The 27,663-nt window shown below is 38.0% G+C and overlaps 2 protein-coding genes across 2 annotated transcripts in view; both read right to left on the bottom strand.

The window, feature by feature from the left end:
- LOC121316043 (polypeptide N-acetylgalactosaminyltransferase 2) overlaps window positions 1-17,218 on the bottom strand; it is a 118,460-nt gene extending 101,242 nt beyond the window's left edge. The window contains exon 1 of the mRNA XM_041250745.1: window positions 16,994-17,218. Within this exon, the coding sequence (XP_041106679.1) occupies window positions 16,994-17,089 (96 nt within the window). The 5' untranslated portion in view covers window positions 17,090-17,218. The remainder of the gene's footprint in view (window positions 1-16,993) is intronic.
- Window positions 17,219-26,375: 9,157 nt separating this feature from the next.
- urb2 (URB2 ribosome biogenesis homolog) overlaps window positions 26,376-27,663 on the bottom strand; it is a 39,899-nt gene continuing 38,611 nt past the window's right edge. Inside the window, exon 10 of the mRNA XM_041250746.1 lies at window positions 26,376-27,209. Coding sequence (XP_041106680.1) covers window positions 27,012-27,209 — 198 coding nt within the window. The 3' untranslated portion in view covers window positions 26,376-27,011. The remainder of the gene's footprint in view (window positions 27,210-27,663) is intronic.

Genomic DNA, 27,663 nt, shown 5'->3' on the forward strand with positions numbered 1-27,663 from the left:
GGAGTGTTAGGTTTGCACCACACATAGCGCTTTGAGTTTTGGCCAAAAAGCTCTATCTTGGTCTCATCTGACCACAAAACCATTTTCCCCACATCGAAGCTGGGTCACTCTCATGCTTTCCGGCAAACTCTAGACGTGCTTTCAGATAGTACTTTTTGAGTAACGGCTTCTTTCTTGCCACCCTCCCATACAGGCCAGTGTTATGCAGAGCTCTTGATATGGTTGACTGGTGCACCATTACTCCACTCCCAGCTACTGAACTCTGTAGCTCCTTCAAAGTGATTGTTGGTCTCTCTGTGACTTCTCTCACAAGTCTCCTTCTTATTTGAGCGTTGAGTTTTGAGGGACAGCCTTTTCTTGGCAGTGCCTGGGTGGTGTGATGCAGCTTCCACTTCTTGATTATTGATCCAACTTTGCTCACTAGGATATCCAAACACTTGGATATTATTTTGTACCCTTTCCCTAATCTATGCATTTGTATTACTTTATCTCTAACTTCTGTAGAATGCTCTTTGGTCTTCATTTTCCTTCAGATTCACAGCCTTACCAATGATCCTTCAACAGTGGGGTTTTTATCCAGAAAATGTGACAGCAACTTTAATGGTTCACAGGTGGAGGCCAATGGTAAGGTAATTATGTCCTTGTTAGGGAAATTTCTTTCATCGGTGCAAACTGGGAGCTTCCACAGCACAGGGGTTGAATACTTATGCAAGCAAGATATTTCAGTTTTTTATTTTTCTTAAAAATATTTCCCAACATAAAACCAATGTCACCTTCCAATAATTGATTCTGAGTTTCAGTGTTTAAAAATAAAATATCAAACAGAATGAAATTTCAATGTACCATTTGTAATTCGGTATATATATATATATATATATATATATATATATATATATATATATATATATATATATATATATATATATATATACATACACACACATATATATATATATATATATATATATATATATATATATATATATATATATATTATATATATATATGCTTGACAGCATGAACACAATAATCTAAGTTACAATCTTTATCATTACACTGCTCCTCCTTTATAACCCTGTAGTCGGGAGCCATAGTTAAGAGACCGTGCTATTTGTGTTCTGCCTTATAACGAGAATACTAGCGTTAGTGTAATGGCATTATGGTGCAAACGGGAGCCATGACCATACCGCCTTATAACCTATCCGCAGTACAACAGGCCATTTTATAAAAAGATGAGCACTGTATTTGTGGAAAACCAGACATTGATTACTTGTATCCTCCATCAACATGAAAACTTTGAGGACTGTACCAGAAACCATATCAAAATACTCTAATGTGATGAATCTCCTCCTAGCGGCTGACGAGCTAATAATACCGACATCAGCAGAACATGTCTCAGCTCTCGAAGGAGCAAACTCTGTAGTTAAATGATACGTTCGTCTTTGAACCGTATGTTTTGTAGTTCACATCCAGCCCATGCCTTTCTACTCAATTCAATGGGCAGATGCCAATTCATTACAGTAGATACAATTAACTTATTAATATGTACTTCCTTGTGGAAGCATTTCTTACTCAGCAGTTGTGTTCTATAATGAAACAAGCACTTTCTGTTTAATGCGCCAAGAGAAATTTATACCCACATTCACAGTCATTGCCTAGAAGTCCTCCTTTTGAGCTATGGTGGCAGACCTTGGAACAGTCTACAAAACATTCTGCACTCTATTTTGAACACTCCCACAACAACTCACAAACAAGTTATGTCAGTTAAAAGCATACTAATAATATATCCACAGCACAGACAACAGTATACTGAAGCAACAACAGCATATATATACCTCATGCAAATATAGGCCACTATGAGATGCAAATAGGTCACTAAATGCTACCTTCAAGAACTAAGGAATGTTCAAGTACTTGAAGCTTAACTGGGTGAGTGGTTCTCAAGGGAACATGATTGAGATACATATTCACTGTACCTTCATTCTTAGATATGAACATACCTACTTTCTGGGGATATTAAATAAATGTCTGTGTCCTAACAACTAAAATACAGTGGTTGATTGTCCATGTGCGTGCTTTAGTACAGAGTGTCACAGTGTTTTTCTTCAACTTGTAAATGCTGAACAATTTCTGTCTCACTGCACCACCATATCACATCCTTCATATACCAAATACAGAGAAGCAGTTTTAAACTAACAAAATGTATGTGACCAGGGGGGCTGTAAATACAAAATAAAAGCTATCCGTACCTTGAAAAAGTAACCGTTTGACCTATATGCACATTTAATATTGTACGTACTGACAGAAGATTCCTCCACATGCTTGCAAATGATACTCTTAAGAAAAATGCATCTGCAATTTATTTTTAGGGATTACCAAGGATTTGTGGTTGATGCAATCCAGTTTTTCTGAAGTTATGGATGATGCTATCAATAACATTGAAAAATGCATCCAAGGGTACAATAATGCAACTGAGCTGGACATTCTGGAATAGGGATGAAATGATAGTAAATTTCCACGCTATGAATAGCTGAGCAAGACTCTAGCAAGAATGACAAAAATTACTAACACACAGGTGGAAGAAAAATAATCTTAATGAAATTGTCCTTAAATTACCATCAACAATAGTTGCAAAAAATGATCCCTTTGTTTAATTCAGTCAAAATGGGACTGCAAGCTTTTTTCCTCCTGCTTTATTTACATGTTTTATTTATTAAAGGGTTTGGGTTAGGGTTACATGCAAAACAGTACACAGTATAAAAATTGGTATTAGAAATAGACAAATGAAATAAACCAGTGTTGTAGAACATGTACCAATGTCTCTGTGGGTAGCTGTCAACATCATAACTACTTACAGTTTTGCTGCTTAAGTTCTTTTACACAACAAGTCAGTAAATGCCTACACAATGCATTCTTTACTCCCGTGAGTTTTCTACTCTGACATGATATATATTGTAACGTAAAACTGCTGTGAAACACAGGCACACACGGGCCACGCCCACACTACCCCTGCTGCTATGCGGCCTCTGCCTGCCTTCTGAGCAATAATGGCTTTTATTACTTTTAAAAAATGATCAAATGTCCAAATGAATATTTAAATCATAAGCGAATATCTTAGCATGGTAATCCTGTATTTGTCCCTGCACTAATAAAAATAAATCATGGGATGTGTCATAAAAAAAAGGAATGGGAGTAAATATATACAGTTTCAACCAAGAAATATGAATCTGAAGAAACTTGTTTTTAGTTAATTTAGTTTAATAGTGGTGCAACAGCTTCCAGTACCACCCTACAGCTGATGCCTCTTAACTATAATTATAATTCTACAGTTTTATGCAATTAAGGCTTCTCGCAGCAGGGGTAGAACAAATCCATCAGCTCAAAGAGGTAAGCAGCGGTCACCAACAGAGATACTGTATAAACTCAGCCTGGTTACTGGAGATTACAATGACAGGCAGCTTCACATTCTGCAAAGGAGTTCAAAACTGACAGGTGTGTGATACACAGAGCGGGTGAGTTTTCATCACGCTGCATAGAAATGGCAATCACGCTTTGGTTGCCAAAGTGACAGTCATGTGAATGCAGCATGTTAGGAAAGCAACCCAGTAGACAGCAGCTCTTCCTTACAGAGTGGGCTACCAACTTGCAGCAAGAGACACCACACCGTGAACAGCGTTTCGAATACCGACAGCAACTTATAATATGCACAACACTGGAATTTTAGAAAGTGCTTAACATTTGCACTGGCCCCTTCATGTTGATTTTGAATGGAGTTAGCACTGACAATGAAGAAAAAGTGTGTCAGAAAGTGCTAGCAAATCAGGAGCAACTGGCAATCCCTTTGAGAAAACAATGCTTTTTATGAAGTATTGAGAAACATTTATATTCAATCTTAGCATATGTGACTGCAGTGTTTAGTTATATTCATAAACAGGAATTATTTTTATACTTCTAGTCTTTACAATAAAGAGTTTATTTAATATGTATATAACTTCTGTAGTAATTGAGTCCAACAGGTTTTCTATTTTGATATGCACTTATTATTTTGCTTGTCGTTCTTCTGAATAACCATGTTCAGGTTTCAAACTGGCACACCAAAAAAAGGTGCATTTAAAAATATTAAAATGATCTGGAACAAATTACCAAGCATGATAGAAGATAGAATAACTAAAACAGAGGTCAGAGAACCACTGGCAAACTCAGACCACAACATGGTCTCATTTGAAGTGTTTTTTAAAACCCCAAAAGTAATGACTAAAGCTAAGGTTTAGAATTTTAGAAAAGCAAACTATGAAGGTATGAAACAGAGACTAACAGAAGTAGATTGGAGTAAAATAGAGAAAACACCCACAGAAGAAGGATGGTTGTTCTTCAAAAATGTAGTACTAGAGGCGCAAAACAATTACATCCCTAAAGTAGACAAATCTAAATGCAAAATTAAATTGCCAAAATGGTTTAATAGATCAATTAAAAAAAAATATTCAGCAAAAAAAGGCACTTTACAGAGCATTAAAAAAGGACCAAAAAGAAAGTACGCAGAAAGAGTACACAAACGCAAGTCAAAAAGGAAGTTAGAAAGGCCAAGAGAGAAATAGAAATGAACATTGCTAAGGGAGCTAAAACCAATTCCAAAATGTTTTTCCAATATTACAACAGCAAGCGAACATTCAAAGAGGAGATTAAATGTTTAAGAGATACAAATGGCAAAATTGTAGATGAAGAAAAAAAATAGCAAATATATTAAATGATTACTTTTCACAAGTTTTTACAAAGGAAGATACTGACAACATGCCCCACATGTCATCCAGTTCTTATCCAGTTTTAAATAACTTTAGCATAACTGAGGCAGAAGTGTTAAAGGGACTAGGAGCTCTTAAAATAAACAAATCCCCTGGGCCGGATGAGATCCTCCCAGTAGTACTCAAAGAAATGAAAGAAGTAATTTACAAACCGCTAACCAAGATCATGCAGCAGTCTCTTGACACAGGGGTGGTACCGACAGACTGGAAAATTGCAAACGTAATACCGATCCACAAAAAGGGAAACAAAACTGAACCAGGTAACTACAGACCAGTAAGCCTGACTTCTATTATATGCAAACTTATGGAAACTATAATAAGATCCAAAATGGAAAATTACTTATATGGTAACAGGGTCCTGGGAGACAGTCAACATGGTTTTAGGAAAGGGAGATCGTGTCTAACTAACTTGCTTGATTTTTTTGAGGATGCAACATTGATAATGGATAATTGCAAAGCATATGACATGGTTTATTTAGATTTCCAGAAAGCTTTTGACAAAGTCCCGCATAAAAGATTAATTCTCAAACTGAACGCAGTTGGGATTCAAGGAAACACATGTACATGGATTAGGGAGTGGTTAACATGTAGAAAACAGAAAGTACTGATTAGAGGAAAAACCTCAGAATGGAGTGTGGTAACCAGTGGTGTACCACAGGGATCAGTATTAGGTCCTCTGCTATTCCTAATCTACATTAATGATTTAGATTCTGGTATAGTAAGCAAACTTGTTAAATTTGCAGACGACACAAAAGTAGGAGGAGTGGCAAACACTGTTGCAGCAGCAAAGGTCATTCAAAATGATCTAGACAAGATTCAGAACTGGGCAGACACATGGCAAATGACATTTAATAGAGAAAAGTGTAAGGTACTGCACGCACGAAATAAAAATGTACATTATAAATATCATATGGGAGATACTGAAATTGGAGAAGGAATCTATGAAAAAGACCTAGGAGTTTTTGTTGACTCAAAAATGTCTTCATCTAGACAATGTGGGGAAGCTATAAAAAAGGCTAACAAGATGCTCGGATACATTGTGAAAAGTGTTGAATTTAAATCAAGGGAAGTAATGTTAAAACTGTACAATGCACTAGTAAGACCTCAACTTGAATATTGTGTTCAGTTATGGTCGCTATAAAAAAGATATTGCTGCTCTAGAAAGAGTGCAAAGAAGAGCGACCAGAATTATTCCAGGCTTAAAAGGCATGTCATATGCAGACAGGCTAAAAGAATTTAATCTGTTCAGTCTTGAACAAAGAAGACTACGTGGCGACCTAATTCAAGCATTCAAAATTCTAAAAGGTATTGACAGTGTCGACCCAAGGGACTTTTTCAGCCTGAAAAAAGAAACAAGGACCAGGGGTCACAAATGGAGATTAGACAAAGGGGCATTCAGAACAGAAAATAGGAGGCACTTTTTACACAGAGAATTGTGAGGGTCTGGAATCAACTCCCCAGTAATGTTGTTGAAGCTGACACCCTGGGATCCTTCAAAAAGCTACTTGATGAGATTCTAGGATCAATAAGCTACTAACAACCAAACGAGCAAGATGGGCCGAATGGCCTCCTCTCGTTTGTAAACTTTCTTATGTTCTTATGGAAATGAAATATGGGTTTAATATTATTTAAGTGCTTATTTTTTATTAACTTTGAATATTTTAGATCAGCACTAAAGTGTATAAATTGTGCCCGTCAAAGGGGGCTCCACCGTGTTAGTTGATTGCAACTGAACTTGTGTCCCGAGTTGTTGGTTCGGGCACTAACGAAAGTTAAGGTCAACTAAAACACGGTACAGCCTTCATCAAAGGGCACTATCGACAGAGAATTATTTTTCTATTATTTTCTTTAAAAAAAAGGACAGTTTAAAACCTACATTTACTTGATCTTGTAATGACTCATCAGGTACCCTTCCACTGACATGTTTTAGGAAGATTCTCACACACATTATTACAGAAAACAAATAACTATTAGACAAAAAACATTACTAGTTAGAGCAGCTTATAGTTTATCTGGACAGTGCCAGATATCTGAATTGAGCAATATCAGGGCTACTGATTTTCTATTCTGGGAAATAACAATTCCGTTGTTCAAAAATGACCAATTCTTTTTTCTGTTTTTTCACCCACTTTATCAATTTATTGACAATTAAACATGTCACTTGAACACAAATATAATGTTGACTTAAAATAAGTAATTTTTTTTTTTTTTTTTTTTAATTAAAAATTAAAAGCCAAGATTTTCAATCAGACTTTTGTTGCTGTAAGAGTAAGTAAAGCACCTGAAGATACTTCAAACCTGTCATGTTTATAAACATCACTTGGCTCATTGCTGGCATTCAAATAAGCAGGAAAACCTAAGAATTATATTACAACAGTTCATAAAACAAATGTCCAGAACTATTGAGAATCATATTTACAGTCTTCCACTAACACAGTAGCTCAGTCTACAAATGAAGGTGTTTTGAAAAGACCTGTTCAGCTTATTGCTGGCGTTACAAAAACAATAGAAAATATGAAACAGTTTAGTAACAGTCCAACATGTGACAGTAATCCTACTTATAGTACTGCACAAATGAAGTTTACCATTTTACTGGCTATACAATAACCAAGATAAAACATGAAACACTGAGAACAAAGGCGTGCTGACTGACCCGTTGCTCAACAGACTCTCTGCTGTGTATCACCCAATTGTAATTTAAATAGCTCCCCCTTCAATGTAAACCCATAATTCATCCTCCCAATTGTTTCTTTGCTAAATTTAATAGGAGGCGTGTCTCCAGTCAGAAGATCTTTATGAAACAAATGGTGTGTAGTGTAGTGACTGGGTCGTTTACACAGTACAGCCATCAATTTCCTTAAGAAATGTATAGTTACAAAAATAGCTTTGCACTCATTGCTTTATCATCAGATAATATAATTTAATTAGAAACAGTCAGGTTTAATATTGCTAATTCGAACTATTAAAATGCAGGTAGAGTGAAAAGAAATAAACTAATCAATAATTAAATACGCAATTAATTTAGCTTACTTACTTTGGGAAGCTTCGTCTTGAGCGCAGTACCTTAGATTCTTGCATTTTTAGCATGGAAGAATGCTGTGCTTTGCATTTGTTACAGTTTTTTCTGCTTTCTTTTCTGTAATTGTTTATGACTGGAAATATGACTAATGGTATTGACTCATACATGATCAACCGAATGACCGCAACTATGGGTCTTTTTTTTTGTAGAATGTATGTATGTATTTATATACACACTTCTGTTCATTATTCAAGTTGCAGAGTAAAAAGAAACTTAGTAAAAGCATATCTACTGGCATACAAAATTGTGTTGACGTACAGGTTGAGTGTTTAAAAATAATATAAAATAGTATGGTCTTTTTGCCTTTTGTTTGATTCTGTATCTAATTACTTATTTTTTTCAGTTGTTTATTGTTCTAATTGTCAATAGAAGTTTTGTGATAAAGGTGATTAATCACCTATGGAAAATTGTGTATAAAAAAGGGGTGTTCCTCTATCAAATTAAGTCTACTCGCGAGTAAGACTCTCAAAACACGTTGAGTTTTTGTTTGTGTTTTTTTGTTTTCTAAAAAATGTGAAGAGAAATGGCTAAAATTAAATATCAAAAATGGAAATAATTTGTTAAAATAAACAATTTTTGTGAAGAATTGGTAGTCTTTTTCACTCAAATCAATGTATATGGGCCTGTTGACAACCAATACAAGCTGTCTCCATCTTTTCAGAATAGTATCCTACCATCCTCATATAGAAAATATAAATTTCCATTCCCAAAATACCTAATTCCGTGATTATGGAAAATCAGTTGCCTAACTAGTATGCAATAAGTAAAAGCAATGTATTTATTTCTGAGTTTTTATTTATATCCTAGACACCAACAAATTTACTTGGATTGGAAACAGTGTGGTATACAAGGGAGTCTATTGAAATACATTATTTGTCCACCATGATGACAAAAATAAGCAAACTTGCATTGCACAGTCTAATGCTCACCCCCGGCTGACACCTGACTGAGTCGCCGACACACAAACCACAGCTGCATCTCCTTAGCGTCGCTGGTCTCGAAGCGCAGCAAATAATATCTGTCACTGTTCTACAGTGTGAAGGAAACCTTTATCTAGACATAATGCCTATACATCCTCAAAACTGTACTTTCAATGACAATGTTCAATTCAACAGCTCTAAATAGCTCTTCTTGTTTTTAATCAAATACATTTCTACAAAAAATGTGCTTTTAATTATCTTTTACAGATTTTTGTTTTTAAATTTTAAAAAAAGTTAGGAGGGACTACTTTGTCTAAGGTCAGTCTTGGCGTTAGTTAACCCATTTTATAAGCGCAATAAGGTACTCCAGGATGTGTGTTGTACCCTTCCCAGGCGGCTGAAGCTACTCGCCTTTGCCTCGTGACTTACAAACACGCCTGGGTCTTTGTGATATTAGGTTAAAACACACACCCCGGAGTGCCTTATTGTTTACTGTCTGTTATTTTATTTACACTTCAGTTTGTGTAGCGCCATACCGTCACTAGAACAGTCATGTGGTTTTCTATACTTAACCGCACCCAGGGAGTTACCATTGGAGGTACATTAGCAAAAGCAACCTGTAACTGCACCCAATGAAAATTGTAAAATGTTGTAAATATATCTTAGGTGCCTGTGGCGTTGCAACGTCAGCTTTCTTTTGACTCTGCCTCTGTCAGTGGAGACACACAACCCACATTTATATACGGAAATGTGTCCAACCGGGTGAAGTTTTGGAACATATCTAAAGACCAAGCAGTGTTTGATTAGATCAAACTTTTTTTGTTTTGTTTTGTTTTAATATGCTAGCACAGGCATACTCTTAAATACACCTTCCCTGCATTACTAAGTTAATTTTATCTCTCTAGAAAGACAATCTAAACCTGATATGAGAGGTAACAGATCAAGCTGAAATGATATCATGTTTCTAGACATTATGTACAGTAAAAAGAAAATAATCTGCACGCTTTGTAAAAGTCAGCATGCATGTGATGAATTAACCTATTCATTTTGCAAGACCAAAAGGCTTTTTACTGACAGCAGTTTATGTATTTATTTTTAATAGATTATGTGAACACTCCAACGTAAAACTGTATACGCCTAAACACTTGAATTCTGCTCTCAAATTCTTATGGGTAATTTCCTACAAGTGTAACATTTGTGAGATTAATGACAAGAGCAGTACTTGATATTCAAACTGATGTTCAAACTCATGACCACAAAGATCCAGAGCCATCCATTAATCAAACCAGTTAAGGCTATATGTTCATGGACTGAACCTAATGATAGAGTAAACGGTTTAAAACTGGTGATGCTTAAAACTTATGCAATTCTAAATTACAGTGCCTTGCAAAAGTATTCAGATCCTTCCTATGGTGACCCATTTTGTGAAATTGCAAAATGATGCATGCACATTTTTTAACTTAATATTTTATTCAAAACTTGAATGCTCAAACTGAAGACTTATAAGGGTAAGATAAGTTACAGTAAATGTCACCAAAAACTAGAGAGAAAAAAATAAAATATGTTGATTGCATAAGTATTTAGACCCATCAGCTCAATATTTGGTAGAAGCCCCTTTAGCAGCAATTACAGCCGCAAGTCTTTTTGGGTAAGTCTCTACCAACTTTGCACACCAACTTGGTGCAATTCGTGCCCATTCTTCTAGGCAGATTTGCTCAAGCTCTCTCAAGTTGCTTTATGGACAACAGTGTTCAAGTCTTTCCACAGATTCTCAATAGGATTCAAGTTAGGGCTGACTGGGCCACTCAAGGACATTCACTTTCTTATTCTTAAGCCATGCCAGTGTAGCTTTGGCCTTGTGCTTTGGATCATTGTCCTGCTGAACGGTGAATTTTCACCCCAGTTTTAAGTCATTAGCAGACTGAAACAGGTTTTACTCTAGTATTAGACTGTACTTTGCTCCATCCATTTTTCCTTCAATCCTAACAAGCTTTCCAGTCCCTGCTGAGGAGAAGCATCCCCGTGGCATGGTGCTGCCTACACCATGCTTAACTGTAGGGATGGTGTTGACTGGGAGATATACTGTGTTGGGTCTGCGTCAAATGTAACGTTTGGCATTTAGACCAAAAAGTTCGAATTTGGTCTCGTCCGACCACAACACCTTTTGCCACATTTTTGCAGGATCGCTCAGGTGCTTTGTTGCAAACTCCATGTGGGCTTTGAGATGGCTTATTTTTAGACATGGCTTCCTTCTTGCCATCCTGCCATACAGGCTCCTTTTAGGAAGTGTTCTGGATATTGTTGACTGATTTGGCTGTCACATTTTCTCCCATCTGCAGCCAATGAACTCTGTAGCTCTTTCAAAGTTGTCACTGGCCTCACAGTGGCATCCCTCACCAGTTTCCTCCTTGCCCGGCTGCTCAGTTTGGAAGGACGGCCTGATCTAGGCAGTGTCTGGGTGGAACAATGCACCTTCCATTTCTTGATGATTGAGTAGACTGTGCTCACAGGGATATTCAGAGACTTCGATATTTTTTGTACCCTTCTCCTTTTATTCTGAAATCATGAGAACCATTAATATTGCACACAGACAGAAGCTATTCAACTAATTGTGTGGCTCATTAAGGTCATTTTGTGTACCTGAAGTAATTTGGGTTTGCCACAGCAAAAGGTTTGAAAACTTATACAATCATGACTTTTCCATTTTTATTTCATATTAATTATCCATTTACTTCTTTCTTTTTGTTTTTTCTTGGAATGTATGGAGTAGGTTGTGTATATAACACATAACACATATTAATTCCTACTTCAAAGTGTCATGACTGCAAGCTTTAAAGCAACAAAATGTGAAAACTGTGAGAGGGTCTGAATATTTTTTCAAGGCACTATGTTTTCCTATTGGAAATTAAATTAGGGTTGTTAGCATCTGTTTCATTTCATAAACATTTTAAATGTGTTTAATCCTCAACATACTGAATTTTTGTAACCAATCAAAAAAAAGCTATCATAAGAAGCTCTCCATTAAAGTGATGTTACTTTTTATATTTTATACTGCAACCATAAATGTGTAGGAGACAACAGGCCATATTTTCAAAGCGTTCACTTCAGGCTTAAATTAACTCCTATTTGTTTTGAGAGAGTTAAAACACCTGGTAATTTTACAAAACTACTAAGAACCAAACTACTAAGTTGTATATTTCAAGTTCTCAAACTCAATTCTTTTGTTTTTCATTTTGTAACAGTAACTTGATTTTTTTCTTCAAAAGTTAAGAGGAAACCCTAGCACTTCACACATCCAACTGCAGAAACACTATTTGAAGAGCATATCTTTCACAGTAGAAAATGTAAAAAAAGGGTTAAATGTTTAAACTAAGCTATTAACATTCCTACTTTCAATGCAATTCAGTGGGGTTGTGAAATCAATCCTAACATGTCTCAAGTCCAAAAAGAAGAAAGCTATGCCCTTTCAAAAAACAAAAAAAAAAAGTTTAGCAAGAGAGTAATCCAAGAATAAATCAACACTAGCCATTTAAGAGATGTCAACAGAATATCAGAAATGTAAGTCACTTTAAGACTGTCCAGACCATCAGATAATCTTACAGATCTACAGGAGGCCTTTTCTTGTATCTGATAACCAAAGCTTTCACGGTTTTACTGAAGAATTGCATAACTCAAGCCATTGTTACAAAAGGTACCCACAGAACCAATACTGTTTCGTAAAACAAACAAAATGTACAATAAAAAAGCCCAAAAATTCATTTAAAATTGACTGTGTTATTATCTATTTTCATTTAATCATAGTGGTTAACTTTACATTTACATTTCTAAACACTAAGAAATGTATGTTTTTTTTCATGGTGCAAACTTTAAAAATAATTAATAAGTTTGTGTCTAATCATGCATTTATTGTGGGATTTATTTTTATGTGCAATTATATTAGTTCAAAATATAACTGGTCACTATTCAGTGCTACCCCTACAAGCAGCAAGTACCCAGTGTTAAAGGCACGGTGAACCACATAGGTTTAAAAATACATAACCCATTTAAAAAAAATGTTTACCTTAAAAAGTACATGTTGACAATATTAGATTTATAGGTGTTTCTTCATGTCAGTATACGGAAACATCACACATATCAACAAAGGAAAATGGAGACCACAGCATTCACACCGCCCTACTACTATAGGTAGTACAATGAGGTTGAGGAGAAGACAAAAAGCTTTAAGGAGTTAAAACAAACTGGACAGTCAGCTAAAAAGCCAATTAGCAACCAGAAAAATGTTTTGGATGTCAAGCTTTGCTTGTTCTACTTCTTAGCAGCTACAATTTTACCTCAGAATTTCTGCTTCACTCATATGAAGTTACTGCATCAGACTTTCCACTCAACAACAAAGGTATAAATCAATGAAGACGCTTATACAAACAGAAAGCCTGTAATTGCACCACGACTTCAAAAAGCACTACAATTCTGAAATATGCAAAAAATGTTTCAAACAGCTGCATCTTTATGCATGTAAAATTGTATACAAGACAAAGGACAGTCATTGTAAATGCCTGTGCAATACTGCATCACACCCACGGCTCTTATCAAATACAATGAATGTGCTGAAGTGCAAAATAAACATTCGGTTGTGGGGGACATACTGTCCCCATCATTATTCTTCAAGTGCTGAACTATTAGGCGATTCAATCAAATTTAGATCCACCACTGTTAAGACCCTTAAAACAGCACCCCATCATGTTATAATGTAGTAAAGGGAATTGTTACTTTTTATTACTTCAACTGACAAATGCAAGCCTCAAAACCATACAGTTTAAAAAGAATAACATTAAAAAATATATATTTAAAAAACTAATAAATAACAGTTATATCTGGACTCTGAGCGACTTTGTTACTATGATTAGAATGTTTGGGAGAGATCGTGTCCATTCCTAATACGTATAAAGAGCAGTGCAAATCCGACAGAAATATTTTGGCACACAGGAAGCGAGCATCTAAAACACTGTACGACGTAAAAGGGTGGGTGAATCACCTTCACGCTAAAAAGCGGTACAGTTGACCAAAAAAAGAGGGGGGGGTTTTGCACAAAAACAGGTCTGGAAGCCGTATCTTATGCTTACGAGACTTCAACAGTGAAAATCCTGTTTTTGACGTACCCTGCTCAACTTTATACTATAGTAATGAACGTATGGAGCAATCCTCTATTATCTGAGATCTGCTGGAGGTAGCCATGGAATGGTTATTTGACCAAATAGGAAAAAAATAATCATACAGCACACAAGGAATTGAAGAGACCTCCATTTAGTATTTTTCTTTTTTTGTGTGCGTGTGTGTGTGACACCATTTACTCAGCGTTTAAAATCATTGCAATTTGACTCAAAATGATAGCGCTTTATAGTTTGGTTGTTTTATTAGAAAGGTTATAAAAAATACTGAAGCTACTACAAATAAAGCGCAGCCCTTTTTTTCATCTTTTCACACATTTGTTTTCTTTATGTTTGCTGATCGGATTGCCGATTGCTTTAAGCTTTGACTTTTTTGTCCTTAGTTACAAGATGCAATACACTGTACACTAGCCTTAAGAAGCATTTATCATGGGTACCTACCAAGGACAAAAGTCACATTTGTACCCCCACAATTTATTATTTAGCACAGCTGGGAATTCACCACCTAGAGTTGAAGTAAAATCTCTTAAACCTAATTATTGAAGTAGATTTGTTTTAGAAGAACAAATCTGAACCCGATACTGCTTCTTGTGTTTCCTCTTCTCCTCCTCTGGGGATGGGTGCAGCAGATCTTTTGCGAGGGGCATGTTGCTGTGAATCAAGCCGCTGCTTCAGAGGAGGCACGACTCCTTTATAAACTCCTATCTGCATTTAACCACAATAACAGCAGAAGACAATCATGTAATCTGAGCAGGGATTTTAATTGGAGGGGTCCAGAGAGTTTATTTCATCAGAGATAAACCTCCATTACAAACTCCTATCTGCTATAACCACACACAGTTCAGTACTAGCAATGGCAGATGACGTAGTCTGATCCCTGGTTTTAATTGGAGGAGCAACTCAACGAAAAAAAATACACCATAACGGTTGGAAAATTTTTAAAAGATCTGGGATGGTAGACAAAAAATAAACTGCATCACTGCTTGATAGCATGGAAAATGCCTCGACTGTTTAGCCCCATTAAACTAAAGTTAAAAAGATAAGCCAGATTTGTTGACATGCGTGGATTGACGGAGTTGTAATTTTCCTCTGCATTTCTGCTGATTGGAAACACCTTCCAGATAAACTACAATTCCCAGAAGACACTGCGAACCTATATGCCAATATTTTCCCCAGCACAGGCAAACTTGTTTACTGTCTTTTCGCCTCTATAGAACTGTATATAAATTATTTTGGTCATTTATTTTGGTTTATTAAATTAAGTAGATGGGATGTGCTTGATTTTGTCTGCCTTTCTCCTGCCTTAACAACTTTGTTTAGAAAATAGTGTATGCAAAGTAGGTGTTTATATATAGTTTGTGTAAATGCTATATTCATCTTGTATACAGTGCATTTCTAAACATACGCTGACATGTGTTAGTTAGGTTTATTAGTGCTGGCCAGTGGAGAAAATGCATTTAAGAGCCGAACTGGGGTAAACCCTGTTTAGACTGCACTTGCAGATCTTTTGATCCAGCCCTACTACTATGCACTGCACTTTACTGGATCCTCAGCCGATGCGCTATGCTTGCACTATTGCAATGCTACACTGTTGCATCATAAAGTATTTAAATATTAATCTTGCATTCTAACCCTGTACAGTACTACCCTGTAACACCTGTAAGTCACCTTGGAGAAAGCTGTATGGCAAATATATAAAAAATATTTTTTGGCCACCAGCTGCCGCTGATTATATATATATATATATATATATATATATATATATATATATATATATATATATATATATATATATATATATATATACACACACATACACAGAGAGAGAGAGAGAGAGAGAGAGAGAGAGAGAGAGAGAGAGAGAGAGAGAGAGAGAGAGAGAGAGAGAGAGAAAGAGGTTTTTAATACATACAAGGATAGTACACAGCGCTCTTACGGAATGTCTTTTTTTTCATTATTATTATTTTCTGTTGGGCAAATGAGGCAGGCTGTAGGTTACTTGCGTGCTTAACGCAACCTAAAAAGTTAGTGGAAACCCAGTTTAGGAAAGCTATGCGATATAAGCAGTCGAGCCAGGTCAAATCTCGACTCAAAACAGAAATATTTAAATACCGTCCCGTATTTTAATTAGGTTATTTACATTTGGAAGGAAGTTTCTCATGCTAAAATAAAACATGGAAGCACTCGCAACACGAAAGTACTACCAAATAGAGTTAGAAAAATAAATGTCTCGCCTTTTTCCATGGAAACTGACCCAATAGATGGATGAGATTACATCGCGCCTTGCCAGCAATTTGTCATGTTTACACTGCCCATAATGTAACGTCCTATGTGGATGAATTTCTCTAGCAATAAAAGTACAGATTAGCAATCATAATTTACAATAGTAAAAATAAATTAAGCAAACTACTAAGTAACACGTCATCCTATTCACAATACGGGGACACATGTTCAGGAAAATAAACAGTGGCCAGCGACTGAACAACAGGGTAATACTTGAAATAGTTCTGCAAAATACAATATGATACTGACTTTAACATTAATCATAAGCAAGTTTACGTGACCGGGTTGGTCAAAATCTGCAAAACACCGGCTACAAAATATACAGCGGACAAAAAGCATATTCATATTGAATAATCTACCATCATTTGACATCGGTGTTAAGCTTTTAACCAATTCCTAAAAATGCTAAATACCAGAGGTTTTTGTCAAGAACATAAATATGCTTTGAATCATATAGGGTTGAGAAGAAAAAAAAAGAAAAAAAAAAAAAAAAGCCCCCCGTTTTAGTTCGTCTTAAACTGTAAGCTGGTACGTGGCTGCTTACCAAAATTGTTCTACACTACACAAATGTTGGTATTTTATTTGAGAAACTACAGTAAGCATTAAAAAAATAATAATCATTCATGGTTAATAATAATAGCACAAGGTTGGTTCGTTAAAAACAGATGTACATTCCCATTTCTGACAGCTCTGAGCTCGGTTTCTTTTATGGAAGAATACATTGCCGTTACCAAAATGAAATCTTACCTTTTTGTTCATCGCTGTTCCCGAGTAAAAGTAATATGCGATGCCGAGGACCCAGAGCACGGCAAAACACAGTAACACCCGTGATTTCCTTCGCATTGCTATGGGATGGATGCGTATATATTTGACTGATTTTCCAGCTCTGATAGGAGCACTGCGAAATCCTAGACGTCGCTCTGTGTTCAGATGTGTTCCAGAGAAAGCAGAAAGAGAGCAGGAAACAGCCAGCATCACCGGGTTAAAGCAGAAAGGTCAAGCAGCTCGATAATCCAATCACACGTTGTAAAGACGTCGACGAGAAAGGGGGTTGGATGTGTAGCAGTAAGCAAACGCAGAGGCTCGTAACTTTTAGTGTCTGTTAATTGTGACGCGCTTTGGATGAATACATTTGTAGCGAGATCTATGGGTCTGTAATTGTACACTTACAACGGCGTCGTTGATGCAATTTATGTAGCCTAACTAAACGCAATTGAATTTAGTGTTTACATTATAACATTAAATGCACGATGCCACACATTGCATTGTATCATGTTTTATTTAATTAGACGGGTAACCAATAGTGCCTCCCCGTATGAGTGTATTTTTGCTAACTGCGCATACACAGAACTTTGAAGACATGCGCACAGCGGAAGATCATTGGAGGCGGTATTGTATAGGGTTTCTCGGGAAAATTAATAAACTGATCTTTACATATGTGATGCTTTTGCATTTTTTTAAATGTACAGTATTTCTATTAAAAAAAATAACAAAAAAAAAAACAGACTTGCTCTAATTTTCTGAGACCTTCCTGTCCTCAGTGGAGAGTTACACACGCCTTACATTAGGGCTTCTGGTTTTCTGTGTTTTCTCTCTTTTACGAATTCATTTCACAATTAACACATTGCTCACTTTTAATTCAGAAACCAAAAAACATTAAACAGTGCTCAGAATCATTTGAAAAGGAAACACGACAAAAACACAAAACCAGACGCCCTCGATATATACTGAGCATTAAGCATCAAAAGAAACGTATCACTTATATTTGGATAAAATTCACTAGATGTGATCGAAAAATGACACACACTGTTTTAGAGCAGGGCAGTGATTTGTATTGTGCTGATTAACAATTGACATCATGAAGACGCTGCAAAATGATCTGTCGGTCTTAGGCAGGTGTTGTGACTCTTGGTCTTCCAGTTCGTGTCCTGTCATTGACAATGTTTCTGGTTATACCGTGTCTCCAGGTTTGAAATTGCTGGCTGTCTATGGCAAGCCGTTTTAACATTTAACCCTCAATTGCTGATATCAGTAATATATTGCTGATATCAGCAATTCTATTTTTGATATCAACAATTCTCAATGTTATTTTTTTATATCAAAAATAGAATTATTGATATCAGAAATACAACTGTGGATATCAAAAATGGAACAGTTGATATCGGAGATACAATTGTTGATATCAAAAATAGTACCTTTTATTTTGATATCAACAATTGTATTTTCGAGATCAACAATTGTATTTTTGATATCAACAATTATATTTCCGATATCAAAAACCCATGCTAATGAACATCCGGATTAAATTTTGGACTGCAAAAACGCATACTAATTAGATACTAACTTCTGGTCGACACATTTGTAAGCACATTATCCCAGGAATGACATGGCCGATAGTGTTGATAATGTTTCTGCTGTATTAAGGCACGTTTTTTTTTTCATTTATAGAATGGACCAGAACGGACATTCAAACAATAACGAAGAATCAGAGTTAGTGACTTTAACACGCAGGTTTTTTCAAAGACGAAGGAAAAGAGATTTAACAATTTATTGTATGGTCATAACACATTGTATAACCTATATATTAATAAAAATGCATAAAAAAAAAAAAAAAAAACGTTCTGCATTCAGAATGCTTTAGCTGAACATTACTACTTCTGTCTTACTTACTCGAAACTGTATAAGCCTTGCAGGGCCGGCGTCTGGCGGTGGCGTGAGGAATGCGACTGCACCCGGGCCCAGCCTCTGCTGGGGCCCACACCTTTGACCATACCAGTTATTATTATTCTGTTATTATTAGAAGTCCATTATCGAAAAACAAAAGACTGTTCTCCCGGGGGTTCAAAAATAAACCGTAGCAAAGCTGTACCGTCAGCCAAAACACACATTATCAAATCAGAGCATTTCTTTCACATCTGCTGTTTATCAAGGTTATAATAAACAGTTTACTAACAAGGTATATAATCACAAATACTTCTGAAAAAAATAAACACATAGGCCTATCAGCCATCTTTAATTCTCTGTGCAAACTCCTACATCACACCCCAGTTTTCTATAATAGACTTGCCTGGTAAAAAAAAAAAAAAAAAACGCACGGTGGAAGTAAGCTAACTTTTCCACAGGTGTGGTAATAAAAACAAGAACAGTTGAGCAGGAGGAAACACCTGAATCCGAGACATCTGATTGGAAATGTACAACAGCAGCAAATACAAGGTACTGAATCATGTATTGTAAACCCGGTACCCAGTCAGGCACCTTTATGTGATTTTTATGATCCAGCTACTTGGCCTCACTTTTGTACCAAAGAGCTAAGAGTTGAAATCATGAAACAAACACAATGAATTCCCCAAAAATTACACAAGATTTACACTATTTTTTGGAACAAAACTTCAAATGAGATTTATTTTAGGTTGAGTTTTTTTTTTGGGGGGGGGGGGGGGGGGGGTGTGGCTACTTCACCCTCTTGCACCAGGTCCCAGTGGATCCTGGCCCTGAAGCCTTGCAAGTTCCAATCGTGCCTGTTCATTCCTGTTTATCAAAAGTAAGAGATCCTCTCTTGTTCACTAGTGAGGAATTCAAACCGGAAGATCATTAGTATGCATTTCTGATATCAAGAATGGCAGTTTTTTTATATCAAGAATTGCGTTTCTGATATCAAGAATGGCAGTTTTTTATATCGCGAATGGCGTTTTTGATATCAAGACTTGCATTTCTGATCTCAAGAATGCAATTTTTTATATCAAAAATTGCATTTTTGATATCAAGAACTGAACAAAGAAGCTGGGAGTGGTGTATGCCCAGAGGTAGCCTCGAATCCTGAGATTCCAATGCCCTCGAACTCGGTTTGGGCACTGATGGAGAGGACTGCCAACTTCCTCCTGGTACCCTGGAAGGCAAGTTCTGAGCAGTGCAGGTCCATACACGTCGGCTACACACTGCAATTCCACTCAGGACCTCCTCCCTTTCCAGGGATCAGTCACATCTGTGAACGACCCTCTCCAGGTCTTGGCCTCAGAGAGGTAGAAATACTATTTCAAAAACAACTCCTTAGCCCCCTGCACATTTTCAAAGTGCTTGGATGCCATCCTAGCTCCCTTGCAGCTGTAAGGGATCAAGGTGATGATTTCCATTACATGAGAGTAGATGTTGAAGTTCATTATGATTTGAACTCGGCTCTCACCAAGATAAGCACCAACTAAGATGTGTCTTTGCTGTAAACTAATGTGATCCGTCTGCATCTCCATCCATTTGAGTTGCTTTCCATCTGATGATGTAGATATCCATCTGTCTGGTGTTGATTGCTGAAGTGTAATGCTGGCTCCAGGGATCAGCTTATTTTGCCTCCCCAGTACATCAGCAGAGACAACGGCTGCGATGCTGGCTCCGGGGATCAACCCAGTGCGGTCTCCCCAGCGCATCAGCATGTCAACCATCTGGATTGAGCTAAGTAGGGTACATCTCTGGAGTCTTCAAGTGGGCACCTTCCATCCTCAGTGTTTCGTCGACTAGCCCACAACACCTCAAGAAGGCTCGACAGTGATTCTGGCGTCCCAGCATCACCCCCTCTATCCCCCACTCAACTCAGCTTTCTTTCTATTGTGCTTGAGGTCCCCAACCAGAATCTTTCCATCTCAACCATAGCTAGTTGCTGCTCCTTTCTGCTGCTTCAGGTAAGTTCTTCACTGTGTGACACAACTCTTGGCCACTGAACCCGACATCTCTGAGAAACCGGGTTGTAGAGTGTGCCACAAATCCTCGACAACCCACCTCCACTGGGTAAACTCAGACTCTCCATCCTCGCTGTTCCGCTTCAGCAGCCAGTTGAGCGTACCGAAGTTTCTTCCTCTCATACACCTCATCCACAGCATCTTCCCATGGCACTGTTAACACTAGTAGATGAACAAGGCATGCTGACCCAGACCACAAGACAATGTCTGGTCGAAGGTTAGTGGTGGCAATCTCAGGTGGAAAAACAAGCCGTTGACCAACATTTGCCAGCATCTTCCAGTCTCTAGCAGCTTCCAGTTGTCCTGGGCGAGGCTTGGTTTTAACACTTTTTCTTGGTGGTTGCTCTCCTGGACAGAGGAATATTGTCTTTTGTGTGTAATGCTTTGATGGATTGGTGTCAATTTATTGGTCAGGTTACATTTTTCTTCCAATGCTAAGTGTACCTTAATGTTGCAGGTGATGAACACAAAGGACAGGAGGGATCCTCACCCCCCCAGAGGTTTAGGTTCTGTGTTGATGGGAGAACATCATATGTTGACCTAATGAGGAAACTGATCCTGCTCTGTTCCATTGTCCATAGGTCTTGCCAGCTGATCTTGCATTGTTCCACACTCTCCCATCTCATCCATTCTCCTGCTTGGCCTGGGAAACAGGTTTTAAACACCCGATCCTCTCCTCCTGCTTTTACACCTCGTTGACTACCAGCTTCCTCCTTTGAGCTGGGGTTGTCTTGTGCCATGTAGGAGGAGCTAAACTGAGACCAAGACCTCCTTTTCTATACTGAACTTGCCCCATAATATCTCCAATTTGAAGGTCAGCCTTAGCATCTTCCACAGCTTTCTTTGCCGCCCGTTTTCTACCAGTTTTCAACACAGGTGCTGCCTCCCTTACGCATTTGTCACGTGAGTCTACTAATGTCATTTCCAGTCAGACTTTGGTGCACTTAAACTCCTTGGTTAGAGCAGAGATTAGTAGCTGCAGTATTCCTTTACCATAAAGTCCCACTCTGCTGAGGCAGCGTGGAACTCCCAACCATTTCCTCATGTATGAACTGATTAAAGCTTCCAGCTTCTCAACTGTTGTCAAGGAAACCTCGTATACAGTCAGTGGCCACAGCAGTCTTGGCAGTAGACCAAATTGAAAGCACCAGTGTTTCCTAGACTTTTCACTGGCTTCATGGACACTGTTGGTATTGCCTCACCATTAATGTAGAACCGTTTATCTACTACTTTACCTTTAATTATAGAGATGCTCCTTCATTTAGTGGGCTTGAATTGCATTCATGCCCATTCAATGTTATTGGTTAATTTGCCCAATAACCGATTAGTGCAGGCTACTGTTGTAGTCATTGTTGTCATGTCATCCATGTATGCTCGAATTGGTGGTAGTCACATTCCAGAAGCCAAGCGCTGTCCTCCCACCACCCATTTTGATGCGCTAGTAATTACTTCCATTGCCATGGTAAAAGCAAGTGGAGAAATGGTACGTCCTGCCATTATTCCAACTTCTAGGCATTGCCAGGTAGTGCTGAATTCTGAAGTCGAAAAACTAAATTGCAAATCTTCAAAGTAGGCTTTCACTAAATTTGTTATTGTCATCGGTACACTAAAAAAATCAAATGCTGCCCCAAGAAGTTCATGTGGCACTGAACCATATGCATTAACGAATCCAAGAATGTCCCATGAAGCTTCTTCCTCTCCTTTTTTGCTGATTGAATTTATTGCCAGATTAAGCTGATGTGTTCTAAGCATCCTGGGAAACCTGGGATGCCTGCTTTTTGTACTGAAGTGTCAATGAAGTCCAATGAATTACCTGTCTCAGGTAGGAGCAGTGGCCAACACAGAAATTGTGACAAAGCATCTGTCGAGGCTGGGTCACCCTCAATGATGCAAAAGCCAATTAACACCGGAGCAGAGTATGGTCTATCTGAGTCTCCGGCTAGATTCCCTTACAATGCAAGCCTACCTTCAGTAGGGTCCACAGGCAGGCACGGGCAGGCAGAGGAGTCGGTGGGTCCTGGTCGGACCGTTGGACATCCCAGCACATAAATGTGTTAGAGCTGAGAGCAGTCCACCTCGCGGGTCCTCACCCATCAGAATGGCCACTATACCCTCAGGTGGTGCAACGCATTTGGAAACACTACCCCGACCTGGGAGGGTGGTCATGCGCTCAACCAGAGATGTGGCTATGTCATGGGCCCTCTTCAAAGGTGCCTCATTGACCGATATATGTAGTGTGGCTAGCTGGACTACCCTACATACATTTATTAGGTTCTACCGACTTGACATTGTAGATTCCTCTATGCCTTTAATAGGCACCAGGGTCCTTGAGGTTGCACGCTCACACCACCACACTAGATTGCGGTAGCGAGATGTCCCTCTGATGCTGTCCGCTCATTCTCCTTCACAATGGCTCTGGTACTTTCCCAAAAGTATCACTGGCAGTCATCTTCGAATTGAAAGGGAACGATAGATTACGGAATTAATGCCATGTTGTTGGTCTTTCTAGAGTGTACAGATGCAATGTAATGATGAAAATCCTTAACCCCGCCCCTGGCCCGGCTTGGCTCCGAGCCAAATTCAGATGTCTTGTGAGGCCACTGGAAAACCACCAGTACCTGTACTGTACCGTACGGAGCCCTCACGGTCGGATGTGTCAGTGGAGAAGGGGCAGTAGACTGTTTTGCACTTCCTAGGTCACTGTTCATTTCCTTCTTTACTGTCATTAACTAATCAGCTACTTCTGCTATTAACTGACATGCATTCAACCATTAACATGTTTTTTTTATGCTGGGGTGAAATGACCACAGAAGCAGTAACAGACTTCCTGGAAGAGAACGAAAGCAAACCAAGGACATTGTGTAGTACTGTGACAGAAATGCAATGATTGTTAGTTGTAAATCTCCCTCCTGACCTGTGAGAGTGCTAATCAGTGAGAACAGAGTTCCCTGGATGGGCTGGCCTGACAGTTCTTTCCCAGGGTTCAAGGGAAGTTGGCCAGCTAGAAAGGGGGCGGGACTCCGTTGCATTAATGTATTGACCCAGAAGGGACGTGGCAGCCGCAGATTGCAGAGGCGGTTGCACTCGTTTACCAAGGGGTCATGTGTGATGGCATAAAAGGGGATGGAGAATCACATTCTGTTCCTTGGATTGTTTTGAACAGAACCGAGGACTGTGAGAGACCCTGAGAGAAACATACAGGTGTTGTTTTGTTTGTAATTGTCTTGTTTGTTAAATTAAGACAGCTAACACTGTTCCGGACCTGTTGCCTAGGGCCAGCACAAAGCCGGAACAGCACCACACCTACTGTCACTAAATAAACTCTATCACCCACCATGAGCACTACTGCACGCACCTAGGACTGGTGACCATGTATATATTATTGTGGGGCAGATAGTTTATTATTTGGGACTGCAATCCTCTTATCATTTACCCCGTGCAATACACATTGGTGTGTTTTGCCAGGGGATTATTGTTTGGTCGCCAGACCTAGAAAATATAAATAAAGCACTTTTCAACCAGATTACAAATCTGTCTGTTTCATTCTCGCACTGCATCTCTCCTGCATCTGTACCCACTCAGCCACTTGTTCACAAGTACCAATTTATTTTCACTTTGAAACTGACAAGTTTGTTACAACATGCATTTCTTTACAAACTGCCAATTTAAGACCTATGTAGCTAATGGAAGTGTAAAATTGGTAAACTTTATGAAACTAAATGTTATCTACAATTGTGTTAATCCCAGGTGCATTTTGCAGGCAGCTGGGCTGGCTTGACAATCACCACATTCTCCATGGGCCGTATGTTAAATGACTAAATACTATTTGCCAAATTTGGAGCTTACAACACAAATACAAAACAAATAACAAAACCCATATATTAGATTGTCTATACAGGTGTTCCACGTGTAGTCATCCCAGGACTGACAAACACATATAAAATGAATAAATTAAACATCTCGGTGTCTATAGACACAACAGGCCAACAGTTGAGATTCTTCATGGTCCGGTAAGAAGGAAAAGTGTCCATTTTCTCATGATGGATTTGATTAATTCTTTTCCCACTGCAAATGAAAACTCCCATACTCTTTTTATTGTCAGTCATGTCACAATAAACACATTTTCCCACTGCGTAATCTGATTTTGCTTTGGAGTAAAACGATTTGTTAAAAAACCAGCATTTTAAAATAAAAAGAGGGGAGTGTACATTAACACGTTCCATAGCATCAAGTCATATCTATTCTTTTTTCACCTCCTCGGATGTTTTAAAATGGATTTTGATTAAATTAGATTCATGATTTGAATACAATATCAGGGTTGAAATAATTAAATTTCTTTAAACAAGAATACAGACCATCCAGTTTTCAGATTTATCAGCAGTCACCACCAGGTAGCAGCATTAATATTTTTGTGCCATACCACTACAGCTATGGCCGAACGTTTTCCATCACTGTGGAAGGCTGTGGGTATTCACTGACACGGGAGCAGAAGTGTATTTGCAAACACTGCACAGGTGCCCAGTTTTATTTGCTTCTTTTTTTCTTTTTGAAGGAATTTATTTTAGCCCGCAGAGAGCTCTGTTGTCCGTGGCCTGAATACCACCGATGGCAGACAGGTCCTTAGAAATACCAACACAGGTAGACAGTTTAGTGCTAGCGCACTCACAGGTGCTCAAAAGAATAATGAAAACCAAAGGTGAAAGAAAAAAGGAAAATAAAACACAGTAATAAAACTACAAAACAAAAGTGCTGCTTACGCAGTGCCCCCGCTGCCACTATGCCGGTCAGCCCGGGTCTCCATCCTACGCGTGGCTATTCTCTATACACTGGGGTGGCCAGAGTTCCCCGTATAGCTATACATGTCCCCTCGGGTATGTAATACTTTTTTTTTTATATGGTCTTCTTTCTCTAGGCTGGCTGTCTTCCTCAGCCGTGCTTGCCTCTTTTAGTCACTTGCTCCAACCACTGGCGTTCCTGCCTGGTCTATGTTTACACCGGCCTTCTCCACCAGCGTCTGTGTATTCTTAATCGCGGCCACCTGAATGCATAACCAAGCTTATGGGTGGAGCAATCCCCCAAGACCCGGCTCTCAGCCACTCAGAGAGCGGGAAAGCCAACTGACATGAGGACCTTACAGGGATGCCGCCCTCGCCCTGCAGTACCACGCATTCACCACAGTCAGTACAGACCTCCCCTGTTACAATCACCATATAGAATGACCACATTTTGATTCACAGTTGAAGAAACCTTCTGAATGTCACGTTAATGAAAACCTGACAAATTGAAAAATGTGAATTGCAAAATCTAACATGAGATACTGTACAACTATTATGGCTTCTGGTAGACTTCTGCTATATCACCTTGTAGTTTCTTTGATTACATGATGTTAAATAAAATACCAACATTATGTTCATGTAGTTTTTATTAAATTATGTCTCAAGTCTAAAATTTTTGGTGATGCAATGCTTTTTGCCACACATTTTCTTTAAAACTGTCTTTTGCCTAACTTAGTAGTCGTGTCGGTTTGTTAAAGGAGTTAAAGGAGTGTGTGTATTTTATTCAGCTGGAATGTATATAAATTGCTTATGATATTGAGGTGTTTAATATGGAACAAGAACTTACATATCCACCAAGATTACATTCTCTTGAAGCAAAGACTTCATATAAAATGAGTCATTGGAAACCATTACCTTTTCTGGAGGTCAAGGACATTTTTTTAAAAGAATCCAATTTTATGAATGGCAACTACTCCAGTATGGAAAACCGTAGATGTAAACAATCAAAAGGAAAATCTTACTACTAAGCTATGGTTCTGTTTATGTACACAAATTCAATAGCTACCAGTGTCGCCATTACACCAATAACCTCAATAAGAAGTATTTATTTTACATGGGTAGTTTTGACTCTGAGACAGCAAAACAATGGGTTATATACAGATAAAGTGTTAGGTGTGTCCATTAGGATCTACGTAAAATGCCTGTATACTGTACTGTTTCCCACACTTTGGATATCAAGGATAATGAAAAAAGTAAAAGGACTCAGGCAGTATATTTCTCTTCTCCTTGTCTCTGACTCTTGTGGTAATGAGTGTAATTGTTGTAAAGTTCCTTGAAGACCTCCTTTACTCCCATTTGGAGAGATGAATTCAAAAACTTGATATCTTGTTCGATGCAAAGGTCAAGGATCTGGTATATTCCCTCTGTTAGATGCTTCTTTACTTCAGGGTGCAATGTCACCTTAGTGCACACAAAAAAAGTGTTAATGTTTCAGTTTCACTGTACATTGTACAAGAGACTCACAACAACAATGTATAATGAAATAGCCTGACATGAAAAGCCACAGTATGAGTATAATAATACTAAATAGGCTGTGTTCTGAAATTCTTATACTTAGACACTGATCAAACGATTGCAGTTATTACCTATTATTGTCTAGGGGAACATGTAGTGACATATTTAAGACGTGGTTCTCCTGAGACATATATAGAGCACCTCCCCGAGGAGCGTGCATGAAATGTTGATGAAATATTTCAACAATGGAGTGAAAACATCACATTTATTAGTCTATAGCACATATTACCTCCAGTTTTTAATCTAACTGAACATTGATAAATGACATGTTTCATACATTTTAAACAGTACTGCATATTATTAAATTAAGTACTGTATTAAACAGAAAATGCAATATAGA

The sequence above is a fragment of the Polyodon spathula genome, chromosome 5, assembly GCF_017654505.1.
Source record: "Polyodon spathula isolate WHYD16114869_AA chromosome 5, ASM1765450v1, whole genome shotgun sequence".
Taxonomy (NCBI): Eukaryota; Metazoa; Chordata; class Actinopteri; order Acipenseriformes; family Polyodontidae; genus Polyodon; species Polyodon spathula.